This window comes from Parasteatoda tepidariorum, chromosome 2 (genome assembly GCF_043381705.1).
Source record: "Parasteatoda tepidariorum isolate YZ-2023 chromosome 2, CAS_Ptep_4.0, whole genome shotgun sequence".
Classification (NCBI taxonomy): Eukaryota; Metazoa; Arthropoda; class Arachnida; order Araneae; family Theridiidae; genus Parasteatoda; species Parasteatoda tepidariorum.
Window position 1 is genome coordinate 41144104 of NC_092205.1, and position 24312 is coordinate 41168415.

The window sequence follows — 24312 nt, forward strand, 5'->3', positions numbered from 1 at the left end:
ACTATCATTAATTATTTGAAAAACTATTAATAAACAAAACAAAAGATGGTATTGTGTACCCAGTTTTTTTTTTATAATAACAGTAACTAATACAATAAAGAACTATGCTAAATATTAATGTTAGTGAAGGACATAAAAACAGTAAATAGTTAGGTTTAATTGCTCAAAAAGTTCCTCCTAGAAAAAGTTCTTTATCTGTGCTTCGTTCATGAATAGAGGCTTTATGCCAATTTCTTTTTATGTTTTTCTCCTAAAAAACTACAACTTAAAAGAATAAATTTTCGAAATTGTAAATTCTTTCATAATGTGGTTATCGATAACGTTTGAGGCGATTTATATACAGCATTATGCTGCAAATTAAAAATTTCATACGAAAATTACGTCTTTAGCTGATAGGTGTTATAATTAAACCTTTGCCATCATAAATAGTACAACTTTCCAGTGACATTTTTAACAGTTTCTTATCATTTACTTTGAATAAGTCATAAAAGTTTAAGTGTTTTTATTTTCAAATTAAAGTTAAGCTATGAAATAACCTAGTTACCATGCCATTATTTTCAAGTTCTTTCTACCTTTTAATATTATTCAACAATCTTTTTATCGCACAAAAGTAAACTACAAATATTTCATAATTTATTATAATTCAAAACACACAATATAGATTCGTCTAAGATTCTGTACAATTAGATTTTAAGTTAAAATATATACATTAGATAAAATGACAAAAAAATTTACACATTAAAATACAATTGTTTGATAAAAATTTTACATTTATAAGTCATATCAAGTGCTTGTCAATTCATAAATTGAAATAGTCCATCATTACAAATACCAGGAAAAGAAATATGATTAACAGCATGATAAAAGTTAAGTATCCAATCGATGCTGAAAAAAGAAAAAAAATTATATGTTTGAAAAGAAAATTTAAAAATAATTCTAAATCTTTTACTAGAATTTAATAATTATAGATCACAGTATGCATAATAAAATTTTTTACGAAAAAAAAAAGATAAGCTCTAATACCAATACAAATTGCTTAACCAGTTTTTGTAAGTTCTGATTTTTGCATCTTTCACCGATATAATTCACGTTAAAATTCTCTGGTCCTTTTAACAGTGTCAAACTTCTAATTGTAAAAAGTTAACATTAAGTAAAATTAATTAAACACAATGGAAAAACCTTATTCACCTTAGTCATTTATTATAAAAAATTCATTTCTAAAATTCACAACTTTAAGTATGCATTTTATTTAGATAGTGACTTCCATTGACTGAAAAAATTTTTCACCTTCTAAATCAGCTAACTCCTTTTTCTAAATATTTGAAAGTTCCTTGAATGATTCATAACCCATTCAAAAATATCTCTAATAATAAGTATTAAAACCAAAAGACAACTTTTTTTCTTTCTTTTTTTAACCATTGAATAAATAAATTATTCCAGAATTATTTATTCAGATTATTTATATTTGTTTCATTGGATTAATCAATTTGGCAAAAGGCATTCAAATATAAACAAAAATTTTGCAATAATTCAATACCAGAGTAGGTCTTTTTCTTTAAAAAGAAAAAAATGTTAGTAATGAAATTCAACAGCAAAGATTTTTGATCTTAGTAACCAAATTTGTATTATTATACAGTCAAACCCCGCTATAGTGAACCTTCAAGGGACCGACATTTTGGTTCACTATAACCGGGAGTTCACTATATCCGTTTCGCAGACAATTAACTAAAGGTTCCCAAACTCCTTCCTTTTATTACACATTATTCAAATAAATGACTAAAATATATTATGCAGTAGCAAAAAATGTATTATTTTTCAGTACTCTTCGTTTTGCGCGTAAAAAAAAATTAGTAATTTTTAGCTGATAAGCAATCCTCAACATCAGATATGGAAACACTTCCTGACTCTCAGATAATTTTTCCTGAATTTCTGTTATTTCGCTTTTTATACCTGTCTAACCTGCCATTCGAGCACATAAAAGTACATAGCTTATATTCCTTGTAAATATCAACTTGATTGCATCCATTTTCAATTTTTCCGATTATGCCCATTTTATCATCAATGGAGAACGTTTTACGTTTACTGGTCGCCAAAGTTAAATTTGAGACACTTGTTTGCAGACTTTTTTTAACTGAACTGAGAGCAAAAAGGAGTTGAAATGAAGGCCTTATCAACGCATATTAGTGTTTAACCCTTTGACCAATAATGAATAATTACTCATTTCCTCTGACAGAAAATGCATTTTGATCCCACTGACACCTTACAGGTACATCATCTGCCTGGGATGGAAACATCTGCTTGGTTTGTTTAGGGATGGGAAAGTGAGGTAAAAGAAGCAAACAAGAAAAAAATGTTTATCACTACATTCCCCTCTGTAGATGGTTTTAAACAGTGGTATATATATTTATTTTGAAGTAGAAATTTCAAAATTATTAAAAAAAAATGAACAAAGAAATCGGCCGAAGACAGAAAAAAGTTCACTATATCCAACTTCCTCACCTTTTTGGTTCACTATATCCACAGAAAATAACATTATACATGTATAGCAAGGCACGGGACCGAACATTTCGTTCACTATATCTGGGAGTTCACTATAAACCGTGTTCACTATACCGGAGTTTGACTGCAGTTTGTAAATTTACATATAAAGAGAAAGTTTTATGTTAGTTTAAAAATAAACTATTCTTATCTGCTTTATTTAAAGAAAGATAAAAGCCCGGAGTTGTATTTTGTAGCATAGTGAAATTTACATTTAGTTATAAAATAAATTGTAATTCTAATAAATATATTTAAGTTGGAAGCAAAGACCTCTTTCAGTGCAATAAATCATTTTCTGCATGATCAATTCTGTATACTTCCACTATATTAAAAAAGATTTTATTTATAAGATCTAAAAAATAGATGATTTTATAATATCTAATAGCAGGATGAAGCGTTTGCATTTCAATGACAAACGACTGAATATTATGCGTATCATAAATATTTTAGTATGATTAATATCAAAAGAAATTTTTTAAAGTTACCTTTCATTGGAATGTGATGAATAACAATATGATTATCTACAGATATGCTTATTAGGGAGGCTTCTTGTCCACCAGTAATGCGACGTGTTTCTTCACGTGTAGGTAAAAATTCTAAACCAGTCACAAAGATTCCATGAACATGGTTTACATTATAAAGTTTCTGTAACAAAATTATATCATGTTTGATAAATAAAGAAATATTTACTTTTGTCTAACATGGTTTCTAAATTCACATTTTTCGAAAAATATATTAATTAAAAGACATTTTTAAAAAAATTATATTAGCAGTATAACTGTCAAAAGCCTATTACAAGTTCATAAAATTAACAATTTAAATACAAAAAATAAAATAGGGGTTGTTTGATTACAGATGTTGATTTATTAAAGAAAACGCTTACTTGTAAACTAAAAGCTATATAGATCTTGACACTTCCTTCTAGTGTACCTAATCCAATAAAATGACCATTGTCGCTAAAATAAAAAATATATAAATTTGTTTAAGATGTTAAATGTTCAAATGTTTGTTCAACAATCATATGAAGCAATAGCTATTTACTATAAAGTCAAAGTGGAACTGATTTTTTCTATTATATTTACATTGCCCAATAATTTGTTTGAAGCAAAATTTAAAAACAAGTTCGTAAAAATGATCTGAACAATAAAATATTGTTAGACAAATTTCATAAAATTTTTGTAATAATATTTAATTGGGACATTATGAAGAATAATTTTATTTGCTTTCTCATAAAATGGTGTATAAATCTTGGTGTAAAGTACTTTATCTCTCTTCTTTAACTATGAAGAGTTGTTAAAGATTTTGTAATTCTAACAACATACCCCTTTTTTATAATTAACATAAAATTTGCTACATTTCAATTTAATTGCTTTTGATTTTGTACATCATTTTAACAAGTTGAATTTAATTTTTTATTCGATTTTATTTTATATGTTTGATTTATAATGAGTTTTTTTCCTCCTCCCATTATCTTATCTCCCAAGCATATTTCTTTTTCATTCATAAAAACATATTAAAATGCAAACCAGAAATAGGTATTGGCAATTATAAAAACAAAACTAACTTTTATTGAAAAGCTTGTATTTTTTATAAAGGTTATCTAAAAGAAATTTTTTTATTTCTGTATTACTTAAGTATGTGTTAGTTTTTACATCCAAGTAAAATTCAAAGTAGCAATATTTTAAACTTTAGTATCCACAATTGCAGAAATATATTGAACAAAATCTAATTATCATAAATTACAATCTTAAACTTATTTTTAATAATGCTAGTTTTCACTTATAATTAATAAAAAGTAAAAATATAATTAAAACATACTTAAATCATAATTTTTTTTTATATAAAACTTTAACTGATGCTAAAATTACAATAAACATATAATTCAAACAAAACAAAAAAAATTAATTCAAATCAGAGTAAAAAACTGTATTAAGCTTTTCTTTAAATAAAACTTCCATTCATTTAACTTCTGCTAAAAAATCTGTAAGTCATTTCAATTATTAATAATATAAGGCCGATAAAGAAAACAGCTTTCCATGTAAATAAGATGTCATAGAACAAACTACTTGCAGATATTTTTAATTTTTCTTTTTTAAAAAAAAAAAAAAAAAGAGCTGAAAGCTTTAAAGAAGATAAAATATATCAAAAATAATTCACACAATATAACGAAATATGAAAAAATTATATATTTTTAATTCAAATGCAGTTAAAGCTTAGTAAAATAAATCAGGAATTTCTAACCTATGGGTCAAAAGCTTCCAGGATGTAAAAAAAGAAAAGAAAAATTATTGAAATTATTGTTGAAATTACTAAATTATTGAAATTACTAAATAAGTAATTTCAATGTAGATTTCCAACTTCTGAAGCTAACTTAGGCAATTATTCTGTGTCATGGCTAAAAGAGGTTGAGAACTTTTGGAATTTAATTATGTCTACTTTAAAGGATAAAGAAAAAAATGTATCAAAATAAGTAACTTATTTTTATGATACCTTATAGCCATTGTAGTTAACATGTCCTTTCCAGCCGAAACGATTTTTTGCAATAAGAATTCTTTTGTATCCCACTTGCAAATATACGAACACATTGGAGGTTTCGATCGCTCACGTGGATTTAGAGTTGCAAATAAAGCCAAGTCATTTTTGTCTTCTACTATACCAAATCTGAAACAAATTCCAATAAAAGAGCATAAGTCATATGAACACAAAAACAGTGATTCTAAGGTAAACATGTGCTTTAAACAACAACTTATATTATTAAGAATAAATATATATTTTATTGGTTGATTATAATGATATTTAAGTATTGCAGAACAAGATATGTAAAAAAAAAATTGAAACTATTTTTATTTATTACCTGGGCTTGTAAGCATCCAAAAAGTAATTGAGATAGTTTGTTATGCAGTACTTTACTTTACTTACTTATATATTTTAGTAAAAAGTATATATGTCATTAATTGATTAAAACTATCTATTCTTAACTTGATTTTTTTTCAAGCAAAATTTTTGGACTCATTTTAAATAACATAAAGGTAACTTTTTCCTCCATTTGAAATAAAATTATTTCTTAAATATGCCATGCAATTTATTATACACTTAAAAACAGAGATATGGATTTCTTAAAATTTTTTTCAAAATTATTACTTATAAGAAAAACTTATACTTTAATTTATACTACTGTATTAGTTTTATATAAAAATTATCAGTCAGCATTAAATTGTTATCATAGAAATTTAAATAGAGGTTGAAATAAAATTTTCTGATGAACAGATATATATTACTAGCATTTCTCTGAAATATTAAAAATCAATTACAAAGGATTAAAAATAATCACTGTGATAAAGATTTTTTTTATGTGATCTTAAAATATAAATTTTGCTCGAATAAACATACCTACAACTTCTAAATATATACTTTGCAGTAGATTTGGAAGGTAGAACGTAATTAAGTTCTGTGACAAGAGAACCATTTTCAGCATTCCAAATTTTACCATGCCCATCTCTTGAAATGCTAACTATCTAAAAATAATATTATATATATATATATATATATATANTATATATATAAACAGCAGTACACAAAGAAAAGACAACTTTAAAGTAGAATGATAATACAGCGAAACCTCAAGGAAAGACCACCTCTTTGAAGCGACATCTGTTTATGACCACTTTTAGAAGGAACAGAATTTTTTTCATAGACTTTGTGTTGAAGAAGACCTTTAGGAGAGATCATCAAAACCTCTCCAATCAACTCGGCAAGCCTCTGCACCCCATGCGGAAAAGGTCAAATAAGGAAACAACAAAAAAATATTGTAATAAAAAATACTAACAAAACAAATAAGAAATTTAGATTTATTTAAAATATTTGTGTGAGGCTCGTATTTAGAGGCTCTTTTTGGCACTCTCTGAAAAAGATATTCAATCTCACACTGTGCATTAAAGACATTGCTATTAATTATTTAGGTTTAAAGTTAAAAGTTAAATTAGGAAAAAAATTATTTCAGAAAAAACTAAGCATCTCAAACAAACCTCTTATATTTTAAAGCTAACAAATGTTTATGATATAAAATTAAATGCAAACATAAAAATTAAATGCAAAAAACATAATTGTTTATCTATTTAAAATAGTTCTATCGTTCATAATTGGTAAGTTTGTTTTTAAATATAATTATGTGAGTAGGGATAATTTTTATTGACCATAAATTTTATTCATCGAACCGATTTTCACAATGCATACACAAGTGGCATTTCCATACCAAGAAAATTAAACGGACAGAAATTTAAATAGTTTCCGAAAAATCATGTACCTTCGTAACATTTTGAAGATGATGACGGTAACCCCTAAGAGTGAAAAACCTCCATTAACAACCAATTTAGTATGGAACAGAGAGTGATCACTCCTGAGAGGATTCACTGTTCACAATGTACTCTAATGATCTTTGAAAAAAAATTTCATGAATCCATATTATATTAAAATTTATAGCAATAAAGCATTGCTTATAAGAAAAAGCAATGTTTTTTTTTATAATATACATAAATTGTTCCCTAAATTCTCTGATGATTTAAATTTTTTTACCATTTATGATGTAAAATGTTGCAAAAGGAAAAGAAAGTTAAAAAGTTCAGAGTTATCAAAAATTGGAGGGCTCCTCAAACGACTAACACTTTTATTTTTAAATATTTCGCGCATCACTGCAGGGTTTCCTCGCCATGTAACTTTATGGTTTTATTATCAGAAAACTAGCTACTCAGATAATGCAATTCAGTGCTGTTGGACTTTTACTTTGGAGATTTTTTTGAAGTCTATGGTTGGTATCAACAAACCTAAAATCCCTCATGCTTTAATAGATGAAACTGGAATGTCTATCAGGCACCAAAGCCATCTTCTCCTTTTCACAACATGCTGTTCTATATTTTACTCTATACCTACATAGAATAATTGCAAAATGTCAAGGCAGAGCCAATCTTTGCCTCTACCCATTTGCATTTAAAATATTTTTTGCACTTATATGCCACTGTGATGTAATTATCATAATAGATTCAAGTACCAAAATTACAGGAACCTGTAAACTATTATGCATAACGAGCTGCCAGGCCTGAAGTGCAACGAACTGAACTGAAATCAAATGTATGATAAGTATATATCCCATTGCAAAGGTTTGTTATAATTCTGGATACTTATGCTTTTGTTGTTTGAATTTTATTAAAGTTACATTTAAATTTGTCACTTTTTCCTTTCTATCCTTGACGATTGATCTATTTAAAATGTTGGGCAAAATACGCTCAACTTATTTTGCTAAACCACTATTAGTTATATTATCATTAAAAAAAGTTACATAAGAGAAATCAAGAGAGGGCTTTAACTTGTTAACTGGGCAAAATATTCCATACATATACACTTTACACGAACTACTACACAAATGGGAATGACATTTTTCGGCAGAGATTAATAGAAATGTCTTGATATTACTTATTAACTATATAGAAGACAAAAAAGTACTATATAGAAAGAGTTGAACAAAAGTTTATATCCGGGTAAACAGGTTAAAGATTCAAAGCAGTGTAGGCAAAGAGCAGTGAAGAAACATTGAGATTGTGAAAATTAATAACAAAATAACAGCTAAATTTGATAATTATGACAATAACTTAGATTCAGTAAAAGAATATTGCATGTAATTTTCTCACAAGCTACAATTTGAAGAAAGAGTTTTAAAAACTAGTCAAATAATAAAGTGATCAAAATAAATAGTTTTAAAAATACAGTATAAAAACAGAATTTTTGACAGAATATACTAAATTCATATTTACTTTTTTACCAAGTGGACAAATGTCAAGATCATCTACCTCGTCGGAATGTGCTTCAATGTCATGAATTTTCTTTAATTCAGGAAACTGGTTTAAAAAGATTCAAAATAAATTTTAATATTAAAAAATTAATAAATATAATTTTATAAATATTATTTTAAATGGGATAACATTGAACGAATATTAAACTAAAATTTTAGAGAATGTTTCAAGAAAATATAAAAGACAACTAATTTAAAATAACAAACAAAACTACAAATTTAAAATAAGAAAACGAAAAATTAATTATTTACACTAGAAAAAGTAATCAGAAAGTACCAACATTTCAGTTTTTGAAATATATGCAAAAATTATTGTTTAAATAAAATATTGGTACTTGCATAATTCTACCATTTATTGTAAAATATACTAGGGTGTGTATCCATATTTTTCAACAAAAATTAAGCAGCTTTAAAGCACCTAAGGAATTATTTTAAACATAAGAAAAAAATTGTAATTAGGCTACATGCACAAAAAAAAAAAAAAACTTTTTTTCAGCATTATTTGTATAAAATATTTTTATACTTACACATATATAAAATTAATAAATTACAAAAATATTTTCAATGATATTTTCACAATATGGGTAATTTTTTATTTTACTTACTACAACCAAAAATAACCAACTTTTAAAAATGCTACCGACCTTGCCATTGATTTAATAAAAACTGTTTTGTTTCTTTTTAATAATATCCTTTCTGATAAAACATTTAACATGCAGCTTAAATAAACACTAGTCAGTTTGAAAAAAAAAAAAAATCAGATTACATTAATAGAAAACCTTATTTTAAATAATGAGTGTAAAATAACTTAAAGATTCTTAAATAATCATCAATTTTACAAAAAATTTGTCTTAGAAATAAAAGGTGAAATAAAGATATTTATGTATGGTTTACTTCAATACACTCATTAAACCAGAACTATTTCCAAAAATTACTGCTAAAACCCAGAAAGAGAAGTTCTGATGTTTTGAAATCTAATTTTTTATTCAATTATATGACAGACATTGAGCTTAGATTTTGTTACAATAAATTGTACACATATCTAAGTAAACAAAGTATCAAGTCTTTAAAAAATATAAAATATGACAAATATAAAAAATATGACAAAACTAACTTCTGCAATAAATGTTAAAATTAGCATTAAAATAACGATTATAAATAAAACCATATACATTTCAAGGCTCAATACTAAAACTGTCCAGGATCACTAAAATTTGACTTTAGCTACCCAAAATAATAATTAATGAATCCATGTACTAAGAATTAGAATAAAGGAATAAAATATATATATTTATTTTCAGCTTTTTGTTTTGGTTCCTGTTACTGTCCCTAAGTAGCATATTTCATCATAATTGTGATGATTTCCCATTCTTTGTGTAGTAATTTTTCACCTAAATTTTCATTTAAATTTTCAAAAAAAAAAAAAAANAAAAAAAAAAAAAAAAAAAATATTAATACATTTTAAACAAATCAAAATGGTAAAGATCTTTTAAGTATTGGTCCTGTGAACAATTGACCAAAGTTTTTTTTTTAAATTTCCCCCCACAAATTGCTTCTGAGAAAGCTAAATGCGAAAATTACCAAAATTACATGATAGAGAGATTTTTAATAGCTTAATACCCTCATCAGACCAGAAATGGAACATAATGCAGAGCAATTATTTACAATGAACGAACTTACTTTTTAGCTGCTATAACAAATTTCTTTTTTATGCTATTTAATATGAGAACAATGATCTACTGATTGTTTTGTAAAATTTACTAAAATAACCAGAAAATTCAAGTGTTAGTGTTGCTTAATAAGACTGGATTAAATGTGGAGTTTAATGACTATATTGCATCAAACTCAAATGATAAATGTAATCAAGAACACATATGTTTGTGATTTAGTTAAAAGGAAATAAATAACGTAATTAATGAAAAATATAAATCTTATTAATAACTATCCAGAATAAGAATATTTCTACAACATGCATTAAAACTTTTCAATTAATAAGAGCTTTCAACATTAAATAATGTAACTTTAATTCATTTAAAACTTTAGAGATGAAATTTTAAAACAAACATTATAGTACTAACTTTCCAAATTCTAATGTGACCATCAGCCCCAGCTGTGGTAAGTAAACTGGAGGACCTTGAAAAACGAACAACCTTCTGAAAAGGTTCTTCACTAAAATCAGTTTGGAATGAATCCAAATTATGAATACAAAATTGAAGCTTTGATGAGGAATGTATCACATTTGCATTTGCATCTTCTTTTTCATACTTTTTTGGGTCTACCTGATTTTCTTCAACTGACTCTGTTTCTACTATTCTTTTTCTAACTGTAGATTTAGCATGCTTATCTAATTAAAAAGAAGTAATCATAAGAAAATAGAAACAATATTACATTTAAATATATTTCAGTAAAAAAATAATGATAATAAATGAATATTACAATGGTATCCAAAAATGAGTTAACTCGAAGAATTAAAATAAGAGTCATTAACCTGTTATGGGATATCGAGTATTAACTTAGTAACAGAGAAAGAGTTTGTGATGCAGGAGAGGACATTTTTATGAAAAATAAGTTCCTGTTTTGTAATATAAATTTAAATAAAAACAATAAAGGAGATTTTTTATTCCTTAATAAATGGAATAAAAACTTATGCGATATTGTTCCATATATTTACATACTATATTGAAGTCTAGATTTAAAATCATAATTACCGAGATAGAAAAAACTTAAATTGTATACTCAAAAGATTGAGTCTTCTGAAATTTTGTAAAATTAATAATGTGAAATGATCTAGATAACACAAAATTCTATTTAACGCAAAGCCTTACACTTGAGTCTATTTTAAGCACAATTTTTATGTTACATTCAACAAAATTTTCAGCAAATAGTCTAAGTTTTAATTCAAAATTTTACCAGTTAAAAGTAAAAAAATGTGTGAATAAAAACTTCTCAAAACACTTATATCACCCCTAATATAAACCACAATTTTTCAAAAATACACTCATATATTAGAATTAGACAAAAGAAGTAAAGATAAAAAGTTACATACCGTCTTCAATTTTCTATGATACAGAAGGGTTGAAAATTTAATTTTCTTATATAAACTTTTTGCTATATTCCTATCACTCATTTTTTAAACTTCACTATCACGGAAAAGTTTTCGGTCTATTCCCTATTGCTGTTGTTGTTCATTTACGTCGCACTAGAGCTGCACAATGGTCCATTGGCTACGGTCTGGGAAACATCCCAGAAGATGGTCCGAAGACATGCCATCACAATTTTTATCCTCTGCAGAGGGGATGGCACCCCAGCTTCGGTAGCCCAACGACCTGCATGTGAAGTCGAGCACTTTACGGTAGAACGGTTTAACGAGGACCAATACCGCACACCCTTGGTGCCTACGCAGGCTGATCCAAGTGGTCACCCACCTGCACACTGACAGTAGCCAGTGATGCTCGACTTCGGTGATCTGCTGGGAACCCTGTCTTAACGATCAGTCCACTCAGGAACCGGTCTATTTTCTAACAACTTAACTCAATTGTTAAGAGGGTGTGTACGGAAAAGGAATAACAAATTTTTTTATATATTAATTTTCTCAAATAAATTTATAATTGTTATTTATTTTAGTTGGCAGTACCTTTTGTAATAAATAAATGCAAGGTTGCCATCCGATCAGAATCTGAGAAATTTAAAAATTTTTAATCTGAGAAATTTGATTTTAGAATTTCAATAGATCTTTTCAGCTAAAAATACTCAAATATAAAGTAAGTTTTAAATTATCCATTTAAAATTAATATATACATATTTTTATTAATTAAGAAAAATGAACTAAATAGAAGCCATTATTTCAATTTTTTTTTTTTCAGGCATTGCTATGAAATGATACAATTTTGGCAAACATTTGTAATCAATAAAATACATCTCAAAAATTAAAACCAAAAATTTAACCTAAATTCTAACAACTGCATGTTTTTTAAATGTGCTAAGTTAAAGAGCACTCTATTCTACAAACATAAAATTTTACATTATTTTTGTTTATTGACTATATTTGCAATCTTAATATCAGACATAGTGTAAATAAAGTAGCTGTTAATGAAGAATTTAACGCAACGTTTGTGGATACCAACAACAAAGATGCAATTTAGGTTAATTAAAATAGATTGAACTGATTATTCATGAATAGGATATACAAGAGATTCATAATTAGATTGTACGGAATCAGTAAGTTTAAAAATCAGGTAAGTCTAATTTGGATTGTTTTAGTTGCATCTTTTTTGTTCTATATTTTCAATAATAAATTCTTTGACGTATAAGCACGGTTAACAGACAAACTGATTAGTAAGACACACATTAATTTATTATAACAGAAAAAAATTAATCTTGATCAAATAGTCAGATAAGGATACCATGAAAACTTATTTTATAATAAATATATCTTTAATATAGGTAACAAAACAACCAAACAATTATCATTTAATGAATTAATGGTTTTAAAGGTATAGACATTAAAATTTTTATAAATAAGCCTTTTTTTCCCATTTTCCAATATAGTGCTCACAAAATTTTGACAAAAAAACCCAATCATGGCTAAGCACTAAGCCTGCAGGAACAGAAATATTCACTATACATTTCTATTAACTTTGTGATGTTTAGTTCAAATTATATATGTTTTAATAGTCTATCTCAAAAAAAACTATTCTGTTCTATTTTTTTTTAAAGATAGTAAAAGTGTGAAAGGTTAAAAAATTAGATCACTAGCAATTTAAGCCAAAACTAAAAATTTTCAAGATAAATTTAATAAGATATAAAAGAACTATGTATACAAATTGAATATAAAATTAATAAATCAAAATAAAATTCATTAAAAACATTGATTGCATTAACTAATAAAGTATAAATTGCTATTTTTAAATATTAGATTAAAAAAAGTATCAGTAACACAAAATAGACTTACCTTTTGATTCTTTTATAATTGTTTCTTTTTCTACAATCATTTCATGTTTGATTTTATAAGTATGACAATTTCCTTCCATTCCTGCAAACAATATTTTATACTTGCCGGCATCGTGAATAGCACAGTTTCTTGTGGCTTCACTTCCAGTTTCATAATGAGTTATAGATTCAGCTCTGCAAGTTACACCGTCATGAATTAGTTCATAGATTTGCTATAAAAATAATTAAAAACTAATTAATGAAATAACTTACAAAATATAGACCTATACAATTTAGATCAAGAAGCAAATCAATATCTCACAAACATTTTATAATGCAGCAAATCTAAACCATTCAAAATTAAATTAATCAAAAAGCTCTGAAAGTAACAAGAATTTACAGAAACTACTACAGTAGACTATAATTCCCAGTCTAAAATCTGCACTAATTTTATAATGCAGCAAACTGGTAGTTAAATTTGAAGGAAAAAAAACAAACAATTATAGTGTCTATAAAATAAATTTTGTTAAAAAATTAATAAATCAGAAATGTTTCAAAGTAACAAGAATTTACAGAAATTACTACAGTAATCTTAAAATCAACCATCTAATCATCAATCAACCATCAAAATCATTCAATGTTAAAAAATAAATTAATAATTCAGAAAGCTCTTAAAGTAACAATAATTTATAGTAATTAGAATAGTAGACAATTCACAGCCTTAAAATCAAACATTGCATAAAACAGGGATGTGATTGACAAAAACACAAAAAAGAGGAAGTTTATAACTGTAGCATTAAACGTGCAAAAGAAAAAATTATATGAATTCAATAGCCAATCTGATAATGATTACATTATTATCTATTCAAATAAATATAAATAAATGGTAATTATGTTCTTAAATAAAATCTTGATTAAAATAATTTTTTTTTAATAATTTAGATAACTTTGAGTAATTATGCATAAGCACGATTTTATGTATCACATCATTTTAAAAAACATTTCTTTATTGGTCAAAGGACCTTTATGGACTTTCTCATCAGTTCTTTGTTTTTTCGATGGTCTTTTATTAACATGACTGATCTGTAGACTGCGTTTTGCAGACTTTTGATCATCAGTGTTGATAGGACAAGAAAGTTCATTTCTCACACAATTTTTAGAGGCCTTAGATTAAGAATCGCGATGTTGGATTTCAAAATCACGTGAATAAGAATCGCGATGCTTGATTTTAAAATCGCGTGAAAAAGAATCGCGATGCCGGATTTTAAAATCGCGTGAATAAGGCAATATCGGATTTTAAAATCGCGATGTTGGATTTTAAGATTGCGTGAATAAGAATCGCGATGTTCGATTTTAAAATAGGGTGAATAAGAATCGCGATGTTGGATTTTAAGAGTGCGTGAATAAGAATCGCGATGTTCGATTTTAAAATAGGTTGAATAAGAATCGCAATGTTAGATTTTAAAATCGCTTGAATAAGAATCGCGATGTTGGATTTTAAAATCGCTTGAATAAGAATCACGATATTGAATTTTAAAAGCACGAAAATACAAATCGCGGTATTGAATTTTTAAATCGTGTAAATAAGAATCACGATGCATAATTTTTTAGAGTCCGTGAATACTTATCACAACGAGTAATGATTAAACCGCGTATAAATTCGAATATCGATGTTTGATATTACAACCGCGTGATAACGAATCGCAATATTGAAATTTAAAAATATATATGAATACGAATCGCGACATTGGATTTTAAACTAGCGGGAATATGAATCGCGATATTGGGTTTTAAAAACGTTTAAATACAAATCGCGATATTGGATTTTAAAAACGCTTAAATACAAATCGCGATATTGAACTTTTAAATTGCGTGAATGGGAATTGATTTTCAACAAAAGAAAAAAATTTTCAACGAAATATCATTTACTGCATAAAAAAAATTTCCGCGCGGAAATTTATGAAAAAAGAGCAGAAGATATGGAAAAATCTGAAAAAAGCGGAAATCAGCGGATCCGCGGAAGAATCACATCCCTGATAAAATCTGCACACATTTTAAAATTCAAATAGCCAACAGATGGTTAAATTTCCAAAAGACAATTATAGTGCCAATGAAATAATCTTTGTTAAAAAATAAATTATGCAATATATTTTCAAACATCACTGAGCTTGTAACTATTTAAAATGAAATTTTAATAAATTTTAACTTAAGTGAATTATCCTGTCTTACTCTATCTGAGATATAATTAAATAAAATATTTATAATGATGCATAAAATATTAGTAATTTTACTTAAATTTATAAAATAAAAATTGAGTTATGAAAAAGTAAACAAATGATTTGTAGCCTGAAAAATTCTAAAATTAACAAAGGCTCTTACACAAAGCTATGCAGTTTTTACAGAGTTTACTATGTATATTTTTGTATGTGCATATTTACTATGTAAAATTTTGATTTTTATGAAGCATTGATCAGAGCTTTCAAAAAACAATATTTTAAAAGCTAAAGAGTCCATAATTCATATAATTAGAAAAATCTCATTGTAGGAGCTATAATTTTTAAAAAAAAATTTATTTCTCTAAAAAATTAATTAACTAAAATTTTATTAGATTAAGTTTTTCTCAACTTAATATTCCTTGCGCAATGCAGTTTGCTCAATCTGGAATTGATTCTAATAAGTGAGAAAGAAAATTATACTAAACTAAAAATTACCCCTACTCAGTATAAGTTGAACATTAAATAAAACAAAAATCAATCTTGTTATTTATTAATCACTCTTCACACTATTCTTTTTAGACAATCATAATTGAATAAAAAATTTAAATGAAAAAAAAAAACTTATTTGATAAACATATCAAAAACTGCATCCTCTTTCCGCAATGGAAAAAAAAAAAAAACTACAGTTTTCAAAGACTAAATATTTAATTATTAACTCTGAAGCAAATTCTGTTATATCAAAAGTTTAGAAATTATATTAAAGTACATAGATTTTTAAGAGCACGATTTTAAAATGATTTTGTAACTAAGAAGCATTTGCACTGTAGAAAAAAAAATTTTTTTTTTAGCTCATAGCATACATTGAAAAAACTCAATTTTAGTTTTAATGATTGATCTTATTGTTAATTTAAGTATAAATAAAAATTCGATTAGAGGGTAGAATTGGGTGCATTGTTGATCGAGCACTTTTCTTCAGAACTTTTACTGTATATAAAATCCTCTATAATGTGATTATTACTATCTCAATTACTTATTAGAAAATCGGGGAGATTTCCTTATCCTGATCTTTGGCAGAATAATCATCAAGCCCTAGCAACTTCCGGGCAGCGGCCAGCGAGAAACTAAAAAAAACATCACAGAAAGGAACAAACTCGAAATGTATAACTCAGAGCCACCCCGGGCAAATATCTACATGTTTTTTCAAAAAAATTTGCAAGTTTAAAATCTATTTGGCACCATGGCGATTGTAGTTGGTGCAACAGATCACAATATGGAAATATCCCAAAAAAATTTTGAGTTTAAGCCATAAAGTCCTTGTCTTCAGAAAAAACATAAAAAAATAGCAAAAAGAAAAGAAAAAGACCCAGTTGTCGATTTTTACCAAAAATTTCAGTAGTTAAAACATTAACAGAACTGCAAAATATTTTGAACTAGAAAGACAAAACTATTAATAAGTAGTTTGGGTATCAGTTATTTCTTTAATCAAAGATACAAAACTGTAGAACCATGTTTCTTGGAAGATCATAATTTATAAAAACTTCATTATTTTCATATTTGAATGCTATATTTTGTCTTTAATTATTTTGATTCATTTTTTAAGTTAAAAAAAAATGAAACTTACGATAACATTAGGTACGCCGGTCTTAGCACCTCCACCACCACCAGCAACTAGGACATGCCTTTCAGATAAACACTGAACAGTGTAAAGCGGAAAATTCACCCGAGCCAACAACTGACTTTGTTTTTTCAATGTCATCTTAAATATGTTGCCTATATTAAAAACAATTAATTAATACCAGAAAAGATATAATTATGAGAATTTCTTTTGTAACATAACAAAATAAACCAAACCTGTCCTGTATGTTGCTAGTTTTTTTATGATATAAAAGATAGAATTTAATAAAACTTTTATTTTAAAATATATAAGTCATAATAAGTCCAAATTTACACTTATTCTCAATTTGTTTCGTTTTATTTTTTCTGCTGAATGGGAAAAACAATACAATTAAAATAGTTGACGTGTCCCACCGCGAGAGGGTTGGAAAAATAAAATGAAAAAAAATTTCGTCATTGTTGCCATAGCAACTTAGCTCAAACACGTTGCCTAATTTTTTCTTTATAATTAAAACTCCTAGTTAAAATATAAAAGTAAAAATTTTCCAAACCATTTACTTTTTCCATTTAAAACAAAAGATTTCTATATCTGATACTATTCAATGATTAGTATCAAATGTAATTTTTTTAATAGAAGCATTAGTGACAGTACAACAAAATGACTGTTGTTAACTGCAGTCAGTTCGAAGTTCGGCATTTAAACCGAAAATTGAATTTTTGTCGTAGTTTATTTATCTTTCGACATGAAAATTGGAGAAAGTGACCCATCTTACGAAATTATTGATTTTGAAAAAGCACTTAAATTGAAAGAATACACTCATGCAGCTCATTGTTGTATTTTTTCTCGGAATCCAACAGTACTCTTTGATTATGATCAGCAATACAAATCATCAGCTTTGATCTCCGTAAATATAAAAACACGTAAAATTTAATATGTTTCTTATCAAATTTGCAGAGTCTAATTACAATAGAATTTTCGTCATGGTAGTATTGAGCTCAAAACTAAAATTTCCATAAAAGATTTAATATTTAAACTTTTAAAAATTATCCGCTGTGATACCTTGAAGTCCATATATACTCCAATTTTACACTAGCCTCTGTGAACCATTTTTTTTTTTTTTTTTACATTTATTTTCTATGGTATATGATGCATAAGTGTTCCAGAAATAGTTGTAACAATCAAGCTGTTTCTTTTGTGTAGCTTTTTAATGAGAGAAATTAAAGTATTTATTCATGGTTTGTTTATTTTAATTCTGAACTTCTATTTTGCCCCTTAGTGGACTAATCTCAAAAACACGGTTCCCAGTAGAACACTGGTCAAGCATCACTGACTGTGGTCAGTAAGCGGGTAGGTGACCACTTTAATCAGCAGGGTGCGTAGCGTTTGTGAAAAGTACTTAAAGGTGCTTTTTTGGGATTTCGTTTTTAAAAGCTTTTAAAGGTGCTTTTTTCAGCTGGCGTTTTTAAAAAGTGCTTTTTTTTCCAAAATTTTTTTTCTTCTCCCTTCAGTGATATCTGGTGGATCCCATGCATTTCACGAAAAATGGGGAGTTTGCTTACGAAATCATTCATCCGGACTTTATGTCGTACCCACGTTATGACTTGTGCATGCGCACACACTTTAAACCGAAACCCGAGTGCTCCAATTCGGATAAAGAATATCAGATCCTTATGAAATGTTTTTCTTTTTAATTTATTTTAATTTTGTTCTTGTTTATTTTTTTTTACTTCTAACACTTTTTTTTGACGTAGGGGGTAAGGGTACTTTTGTTCTGAGTTCAGGGTCAAGTTGAATTCACTCGGTGATGTGGGAAAGTACTGATTGTTTCGATTTACGGCCGTTTTTTTTTTAACGCTAAAACTGTTTATAAAAAGTTTTTGTTTTATCAATAATATCATTGATTGAATATGAATTTTTTGAGTGCTTAAAAATTTTTGTAAAGTGCTTGAAAAGTTTTTAAAAAGTGCTTATTTCTGATTCAAAGATTTGACTACGCACCCTGCGTTGGAATCGAGGGTGCACGGTATCGACCCTCATTAAACTGTTCTACTGTAAAGTGCTCAACTTAGCGCGCAGGCCGTTGGATCAAACCAAAATTACGATTCTTCGGATCATCCTCAGGGATGTTTCCCAGACCATCGCCAATACCCCATTGGGCAGCTCTGGTGTGGCGTAAATAAAGTACATACATGAAATGTGCTACTTATTCTCAGGGGTGTCTCCTATAATTTTTTTTTTAATACAATAATTTCACTTAGAAAATTCTCTCATTAAGCTTTCTCAATTTTAATGACTTATCTTTCTTCAAGATATTCGTAATAATTGAATTAATATCTTAAGTGTTACTAAAGTAATTTTTGTTTGTTTTAATTTATATTTTTGACTTTTTAATATAATTAGGACTAATGATTTCCGTTTTTGAAGAATGATTTTGTTTATTGAAAGTGATACTAAAATTGTTATTGTATGAGTTATAAAGGTATTACAATTATTATAGTTTCTGTAGATAATTTTAGGCATTATTCATTTATTACGATGGTTTCATTAAGTGTATAACTATTGACTTTTAATCCTCAGACTTCACCATGATTTAGATATGAAGCTCAGCACGTGAAATCGCTTCTATACCTAACACCTAGGAAACAACTTGAACAAATTTATTTCCATAATAATAAATCATGATCAATAAAATTTTATTTTTTGTGGTAAACTTTGCTTAACATGCATTAAACTTTCGAAAGAAATTTACAGTAATTGAATAATTTTACATTTTAGATGCAAATGCGTTTTGATGGCACGCTTGGGTTTCATGGGGGCATAATTGACGAAGGAACAGATATACTTACAGGGCTGAATCGTGAACTTAAAGAAGAAATAAATTTGAAATCAACATTTCACGTAACTCATGAAGATCATATGTTTACCCATGTGGCCAACTCAAAGAAGTTCTGCTATCATTTTTATGCAAAAGAAGTATCTAAAGAAGAATTTCAGAGTATAGAATATGACACTTTGTGTGCTGATGAGTATGGAATTGAGGTAAATAGTGAAGTTATGATTAAGTAAAAATGTTTTGAAAATCTCCAATTAAATTATATGGAATTGAGTTAAATCATGTAGTATTGAAGTAAGTAGATTGTAGAACTATCCCATTATACTGCTAAAGATAAAAAGCTGAATTTAAATTCAAAAGTTTGTCCTATCTTAACTTTTTTTGACCAACATATTTAGGCCTTTTTTTTAGTTTTTCCAAAATATTTGCCAACTTTAGGATTATGGAGTTCCCTGAAAATCTCACTCATTCTTATGCCTTGAAACATGCAAGTACCTTATGGTTTTCAGAACAATGCTAGAGTTTTTCACTTTATTATTATTGACTTTTTATGTTTTAGAAGCAAAATTTGTGCAAAAAAAATTTTTTTTAGCAAAATGTTCAAATTAATAAAAAAATAGTTTATGTACAAAGAAACTTACGTAATTCTATCTAAAAGTTAAACATTTTTGCATTCAAATCTGCTTAAAAGTATTTTTGTCTCTACTGTTTTCCTATCTCTTATTTTATTTTTAATTGATTTATATTTTATAATTAACAGTCCTGCTAAGAGCTGGTTATAAATATATATTATGAGGTCATTAGTCATAACTATGTTTAGGTGCTATACAGTTTTTTTAAGATTTTGTTATTTCTGTTTATGTCACTATTGCCACTTTTAATCCACTGACGGTTCTGCACGAAAAAGGTCTTATTTTAACCTGCTGTCTTCTCCCCACAGCAAAACCGGTTTTTCCATGTTATTACATAGAAAAGTGATGTATTGGGGCGAAATATTTTCCCAATTTTGCCCATTTGCTAAACCACCAGTGGGTTAAAATGTGTTTAAATATTTTTTCTTTCCTTTAATTAGCACAATAATGAATTGTTTCATTAAATGTATTTGTAAGTTGCGTCAAATTATGTTTTTTGATTATCAATCAATACTCTGTCGATCAGCTTAGTTGCTTGTACAATTTTTTTAATAACTTCTTTAGTCATGTTTTTTTTTTACTTTTGAATATCGCACTTTTTAAAGAATTATAATACATATTCTAAAAATATTTTATTCAAAATTTTAATTATTTGCATGCAAGGAATCAAAAACAAAATAACAATTTAGTTATTTTGCTTTTTTCTTCGTCTAAAGACTGAAAATGAGGAAAAAAATCAAATTCTAAATAGTAATATATCATTTACGGTGCCTATAGCTAAAATACATAACTGGTTAATGAATTTCAAACTTAGGAGATTTTCATTTGCCTTTATTTGAGTATCATGATGTGAGATAAGTTAAACTGACTGATATGGAAATGGTGTCCTGATGTTTCTCATGGGTAAACAAAAATCACACATCACATGGACACATTAGCATATCAAATTTAGCCTAGAATATCACACTATTATTACAAAGGGGACCGATACTTCATTGACGATAATGCAACTGCCCATAGTGTTAGAAACATACAAAATTAGACTATCAACCTTTTTCTTAGTTACTACAAAATTTGGATCTTAACCAATTAAAAATGTTTAGAGATATGTTGGAAAGGCTCATCCGACAACAGTCTTCTCTTTCATCTAATATACAGCATCTTGAAGTCTATGTAGCCAATTCATGATACTCTTTGGACAAATATGTACTTCCGAAACTTGTGAAATTGATAAACTCACAAAAACAGGTTCTAATTTATGTAAAAAAGAGATCCAATGAAATATTTAACTAAGATTCCTGATTAGTTGGCCAGTGTGTATAAATCTAATGATAGATGTAAATGAAATTTTTAACAATTGAGTCAGTATGTCATATATTAATGAGATTATTTGAGAATGAGATTACAAATGGAATTGTCAGGCAAGTTTCTTATTTACCCTAAAAATAATCAAGAGATATGTTGTAAATGTTAATCATTTTATATCAATTTGTGCTCATAATATAATTAAAAGGTTTTCAGTATTGGTACAAGTCAATAGTTTGTTTTATTTTGAGAAAGTAAACTACTTATTGATGGTTTTATTTTAAAATTGAGACTTTTTTTAAAATTATTATCATCTTTAGGTTTGTTACAATTTGGTATTTTTCATATTTTAGCAGTATAGAATTTTTTTCCTTCAATTAAATGTTTTTTTTTTCTATAAAAAAAAATTAAAGAAAATTTTATTTTAAGTTCTAAATATACATAGGCATTTAATTCCTTCCTTCCTTTTTCGCCCTGTATTTTAGACCTTTGGTTTGGTGAGAGTGCCAATGTTTGTTATGCATGATCATATTCGAGGATTGCCAACATTTCTGAAGAACCAATTTGCTGGATGTGCTAAAATTCAATTGCTGAACTTTTTAGTACTAAAAGAACTATGTTCTTGTGATGAATTAAATGTATATTTGAATAAATCTTAGTACGATAATGTTGTAGTATAGTGGTCACAAATAATAAAATTATTGGGTTATATTATCAATCGCTTTTTAAACTATATATATATGTTTTAAAAATAAACACTATCACTTTTCTTAGAATTTTTTTGTTCTCAAGGTTTAAAACATATGTAACACATTGTTATGTGCTATGCAAAAAGAAAAAAACACTATTTTATTTACAAGGATACTGTGTAGAAAAATTTGGCAAGTAATTTGAAGCGTTACTTACAGATCTGAAATCAATATCGGATAGCTTTTAAAGTTATAAAATAACGTCTAGTAGTGTGTGGTTACCTTTTTTGGAATATTTATAGGTTGTTTAACTCTCTATTCTAAATATAAAGCCAATTATTCAGGCAAATAATTTTTTATATGTATATAAATAAATCTACTAAAATTATTTTAAGGGATTCTTTTAAAATTTGCTTATCAAAACATGTTTTAAGAAATTGATATTTCTGTAACAGAAAAGGTAAACAGATAACCGCGTGGACATTCAATTAGGGTAAGAAGTACTGAAATAGCAAAGCCATGCAAATTTAATGGTACACTTTTAATTATTGATTACTTTGCACCCAAATATTTATCTCTGTGGCGGATTTTTTTATGTAAAAATTGTCCCCTCCAAAATAAAAGCTTTTTTTTTCACATCTTTTTTAATTGCAAAGTTTAATTGTGTAAAAAAATTCAATTTTATTGATGAGTGAAGGGTCTAACCTACCTTAATATTAAAGTTTCCATTGGTGGCAACTAATAACTAAAGGAAACAGCTCATAAACAATAACAGCTTTTATTGTAAACGAAAACAGTTAATCTATTAAATGATTTTGAATGAATCATAATATTCCAAAATATGGTTGCAATTAACCATAAATAGTTGTCAAATAACAGTTAAATTAGGAAAAACGATAAGCACGAGAGCTTAAACGGAAGGTTAAGTGTAAGCTGTGCAGGGGAACAGGGTTGCCGCTACTGGCGAAACTCAAATTCGCCCACAATGAGAACTTTTCTTTTTAAATTATAGTTGTTTCATCCTTAAAAATTAGTATTAGTGATTTATTTTACAGTCATTCAAGATTCTTAATTTTAATTTGGTTTACAGACATGTGATTACTGGAATGAGAAATTCTCTATTTTCTGAAGTTTTTTATCAAGCAATTTTTTTAGTACTTTTCTTTTGTACATAGAAGATAAAAATCTGCAATTTTTATGCACAAAAATAACATTAAAGAGAAACATTTTTTTTATCGCATAAATTTTTGCTACAAAATATATAGAATATATATTGAACAAAATAACATGTTCTTCCTCTTTTGCACTTTGCAAGTTATCATCGCATCAAAAAATAGAAGAAAAAAAAGATTTTAAAAATTGTAAAAATTTGCAGCAATAAGTGAAAAAAGATTAATAAAAATACCATGTGTATTTACGACGAAAGCACGTGAATATGAGAGTTGGGCAAAACGAATCATAAAAGCGATTTCAATCGCTTTGGTGATTCAAATCGCTTATTGATTCCAATAATTGATGATGAAATTGATAAAAATGATTTATCTATTAAAATTTACTTAATTTTTTTAAAAACATTTTTCAGGAGTGTTTATATGCCTTAACATCATTTTATTGTCTTCTAAAACAATTATTCCTCACAATAGGGTCCCCTTCATCACCAATGATTCGAATCATGCGGTTCGGATAACTATTTGAATTAGGTGATTCAGATCA

The 24312-nt window shown here is 27.0% G+C and overlaps 2 protein-coding genes across 3 annotated transcripts; one reads left to right on the forward strand and one right to left on the reverse strand.

The window, feature by feature from the left end:
- Positions 1-611: 611 nt before the first annotated feature.
- Positions 612-17624, reverse strand: LOC107452562 (guanine nucleotide-exchange factor SEC12). Its single transcript, XM_016069053.1, has 10 exons — positions 17377-17624; positions 17147-17295; positions 13332-13542; positions 10459-10724; positions 8343-8426; positions 5929-6053; positions 5029-5199; positions 3422-3494; positions 3024-3183; positions 612-885 (listed from the first exon to the last, which is right to left on the reverse strand). Exons 2-10 carry the CDS (start codon positions 17279-17281, stop codon positions 800-802), a joined length of 1311 nt encoding a protein of 436 aa, XP_015924539.1. The 5' UTR covers positions 17282-17295; positions 17377-17624; the 3' UTR covers positions 612-799.
- A 160-nt stretch (positions 17625-17784) lies between these two features.
- LOC107452564 (U8 snoRNA-decapping enzyme) lies at positions 17785-22624 on the forward strand. Of its 2 annotated transcripts, none has more exons than XM_016069055.3 (3): positions 17785-18044; positions 19916-20179; positions 22396-22624. In XM_016069055.3, exons 1-3 carry the CDS (start codon positions 17883-17885, stop codon positions 22567-22569), a joined length of 600 nt encoding a protein of 199 aa, XP_015924541.1. In that variant the 5' UTR covers positions 17785-17882; the 3' UTR covers positions 22570-22624. The 2 variants fall into 2 exon arrangements, with proteins under 2 accessions (XP_015924541.1, XP_015924543.1); XM_016069057.4 differs by having other exon boundaries at positions 17983-18123.
- The last annotated feature ends 1688 nt before the right edge of the window (positions 22625-24312 follow it).

Bases quoted from the DNA above. Each gene is read 5' to 3' on its own strand.
- LOC107452562 (XM_016069053.1), bottom strand. From the start codon at position 17,281: ATGACATTGAAAAAACAAAGTCAGTTGTTGGCTCGGGTGAATTTTCCG. The intron at 3,495-5,028 runs GTATCATAAAAA...TTTTTATTTTAG, and splicing joins TTAACTACAATGGCTATAAG to CGACAATGGTCATTTTATTG. The intron at 3,184-3,421 runs GTAAGCGTTTTC...ATTTTGTTACAG, and splicing joins ATATAGCTTTTAGTTTACAA to AAACTTTATAATGTAAACCA.
- LOC107452564 (XM_016069055.3), top strand. From the start codon at position 17,883: ATGAAAATTGGAGAAAGTGACCCATCTTACGAAATTATTGATTTTGAA. The intron at 18,045-19,915 runs GTAAATATAAAA...TTTACATTTTAG, and splicing joins AATCATCAGCTTTGATCTCC to ATGCAAATGCGTTTTGATGG. The intron at 20,180-22,395 runs GTAAATAGTGAA...CCTGTATTTTAG, and splicing joins CTGATGAGTATGGAATTGAG to ACCTTTGGTTTGGTGAGAGT.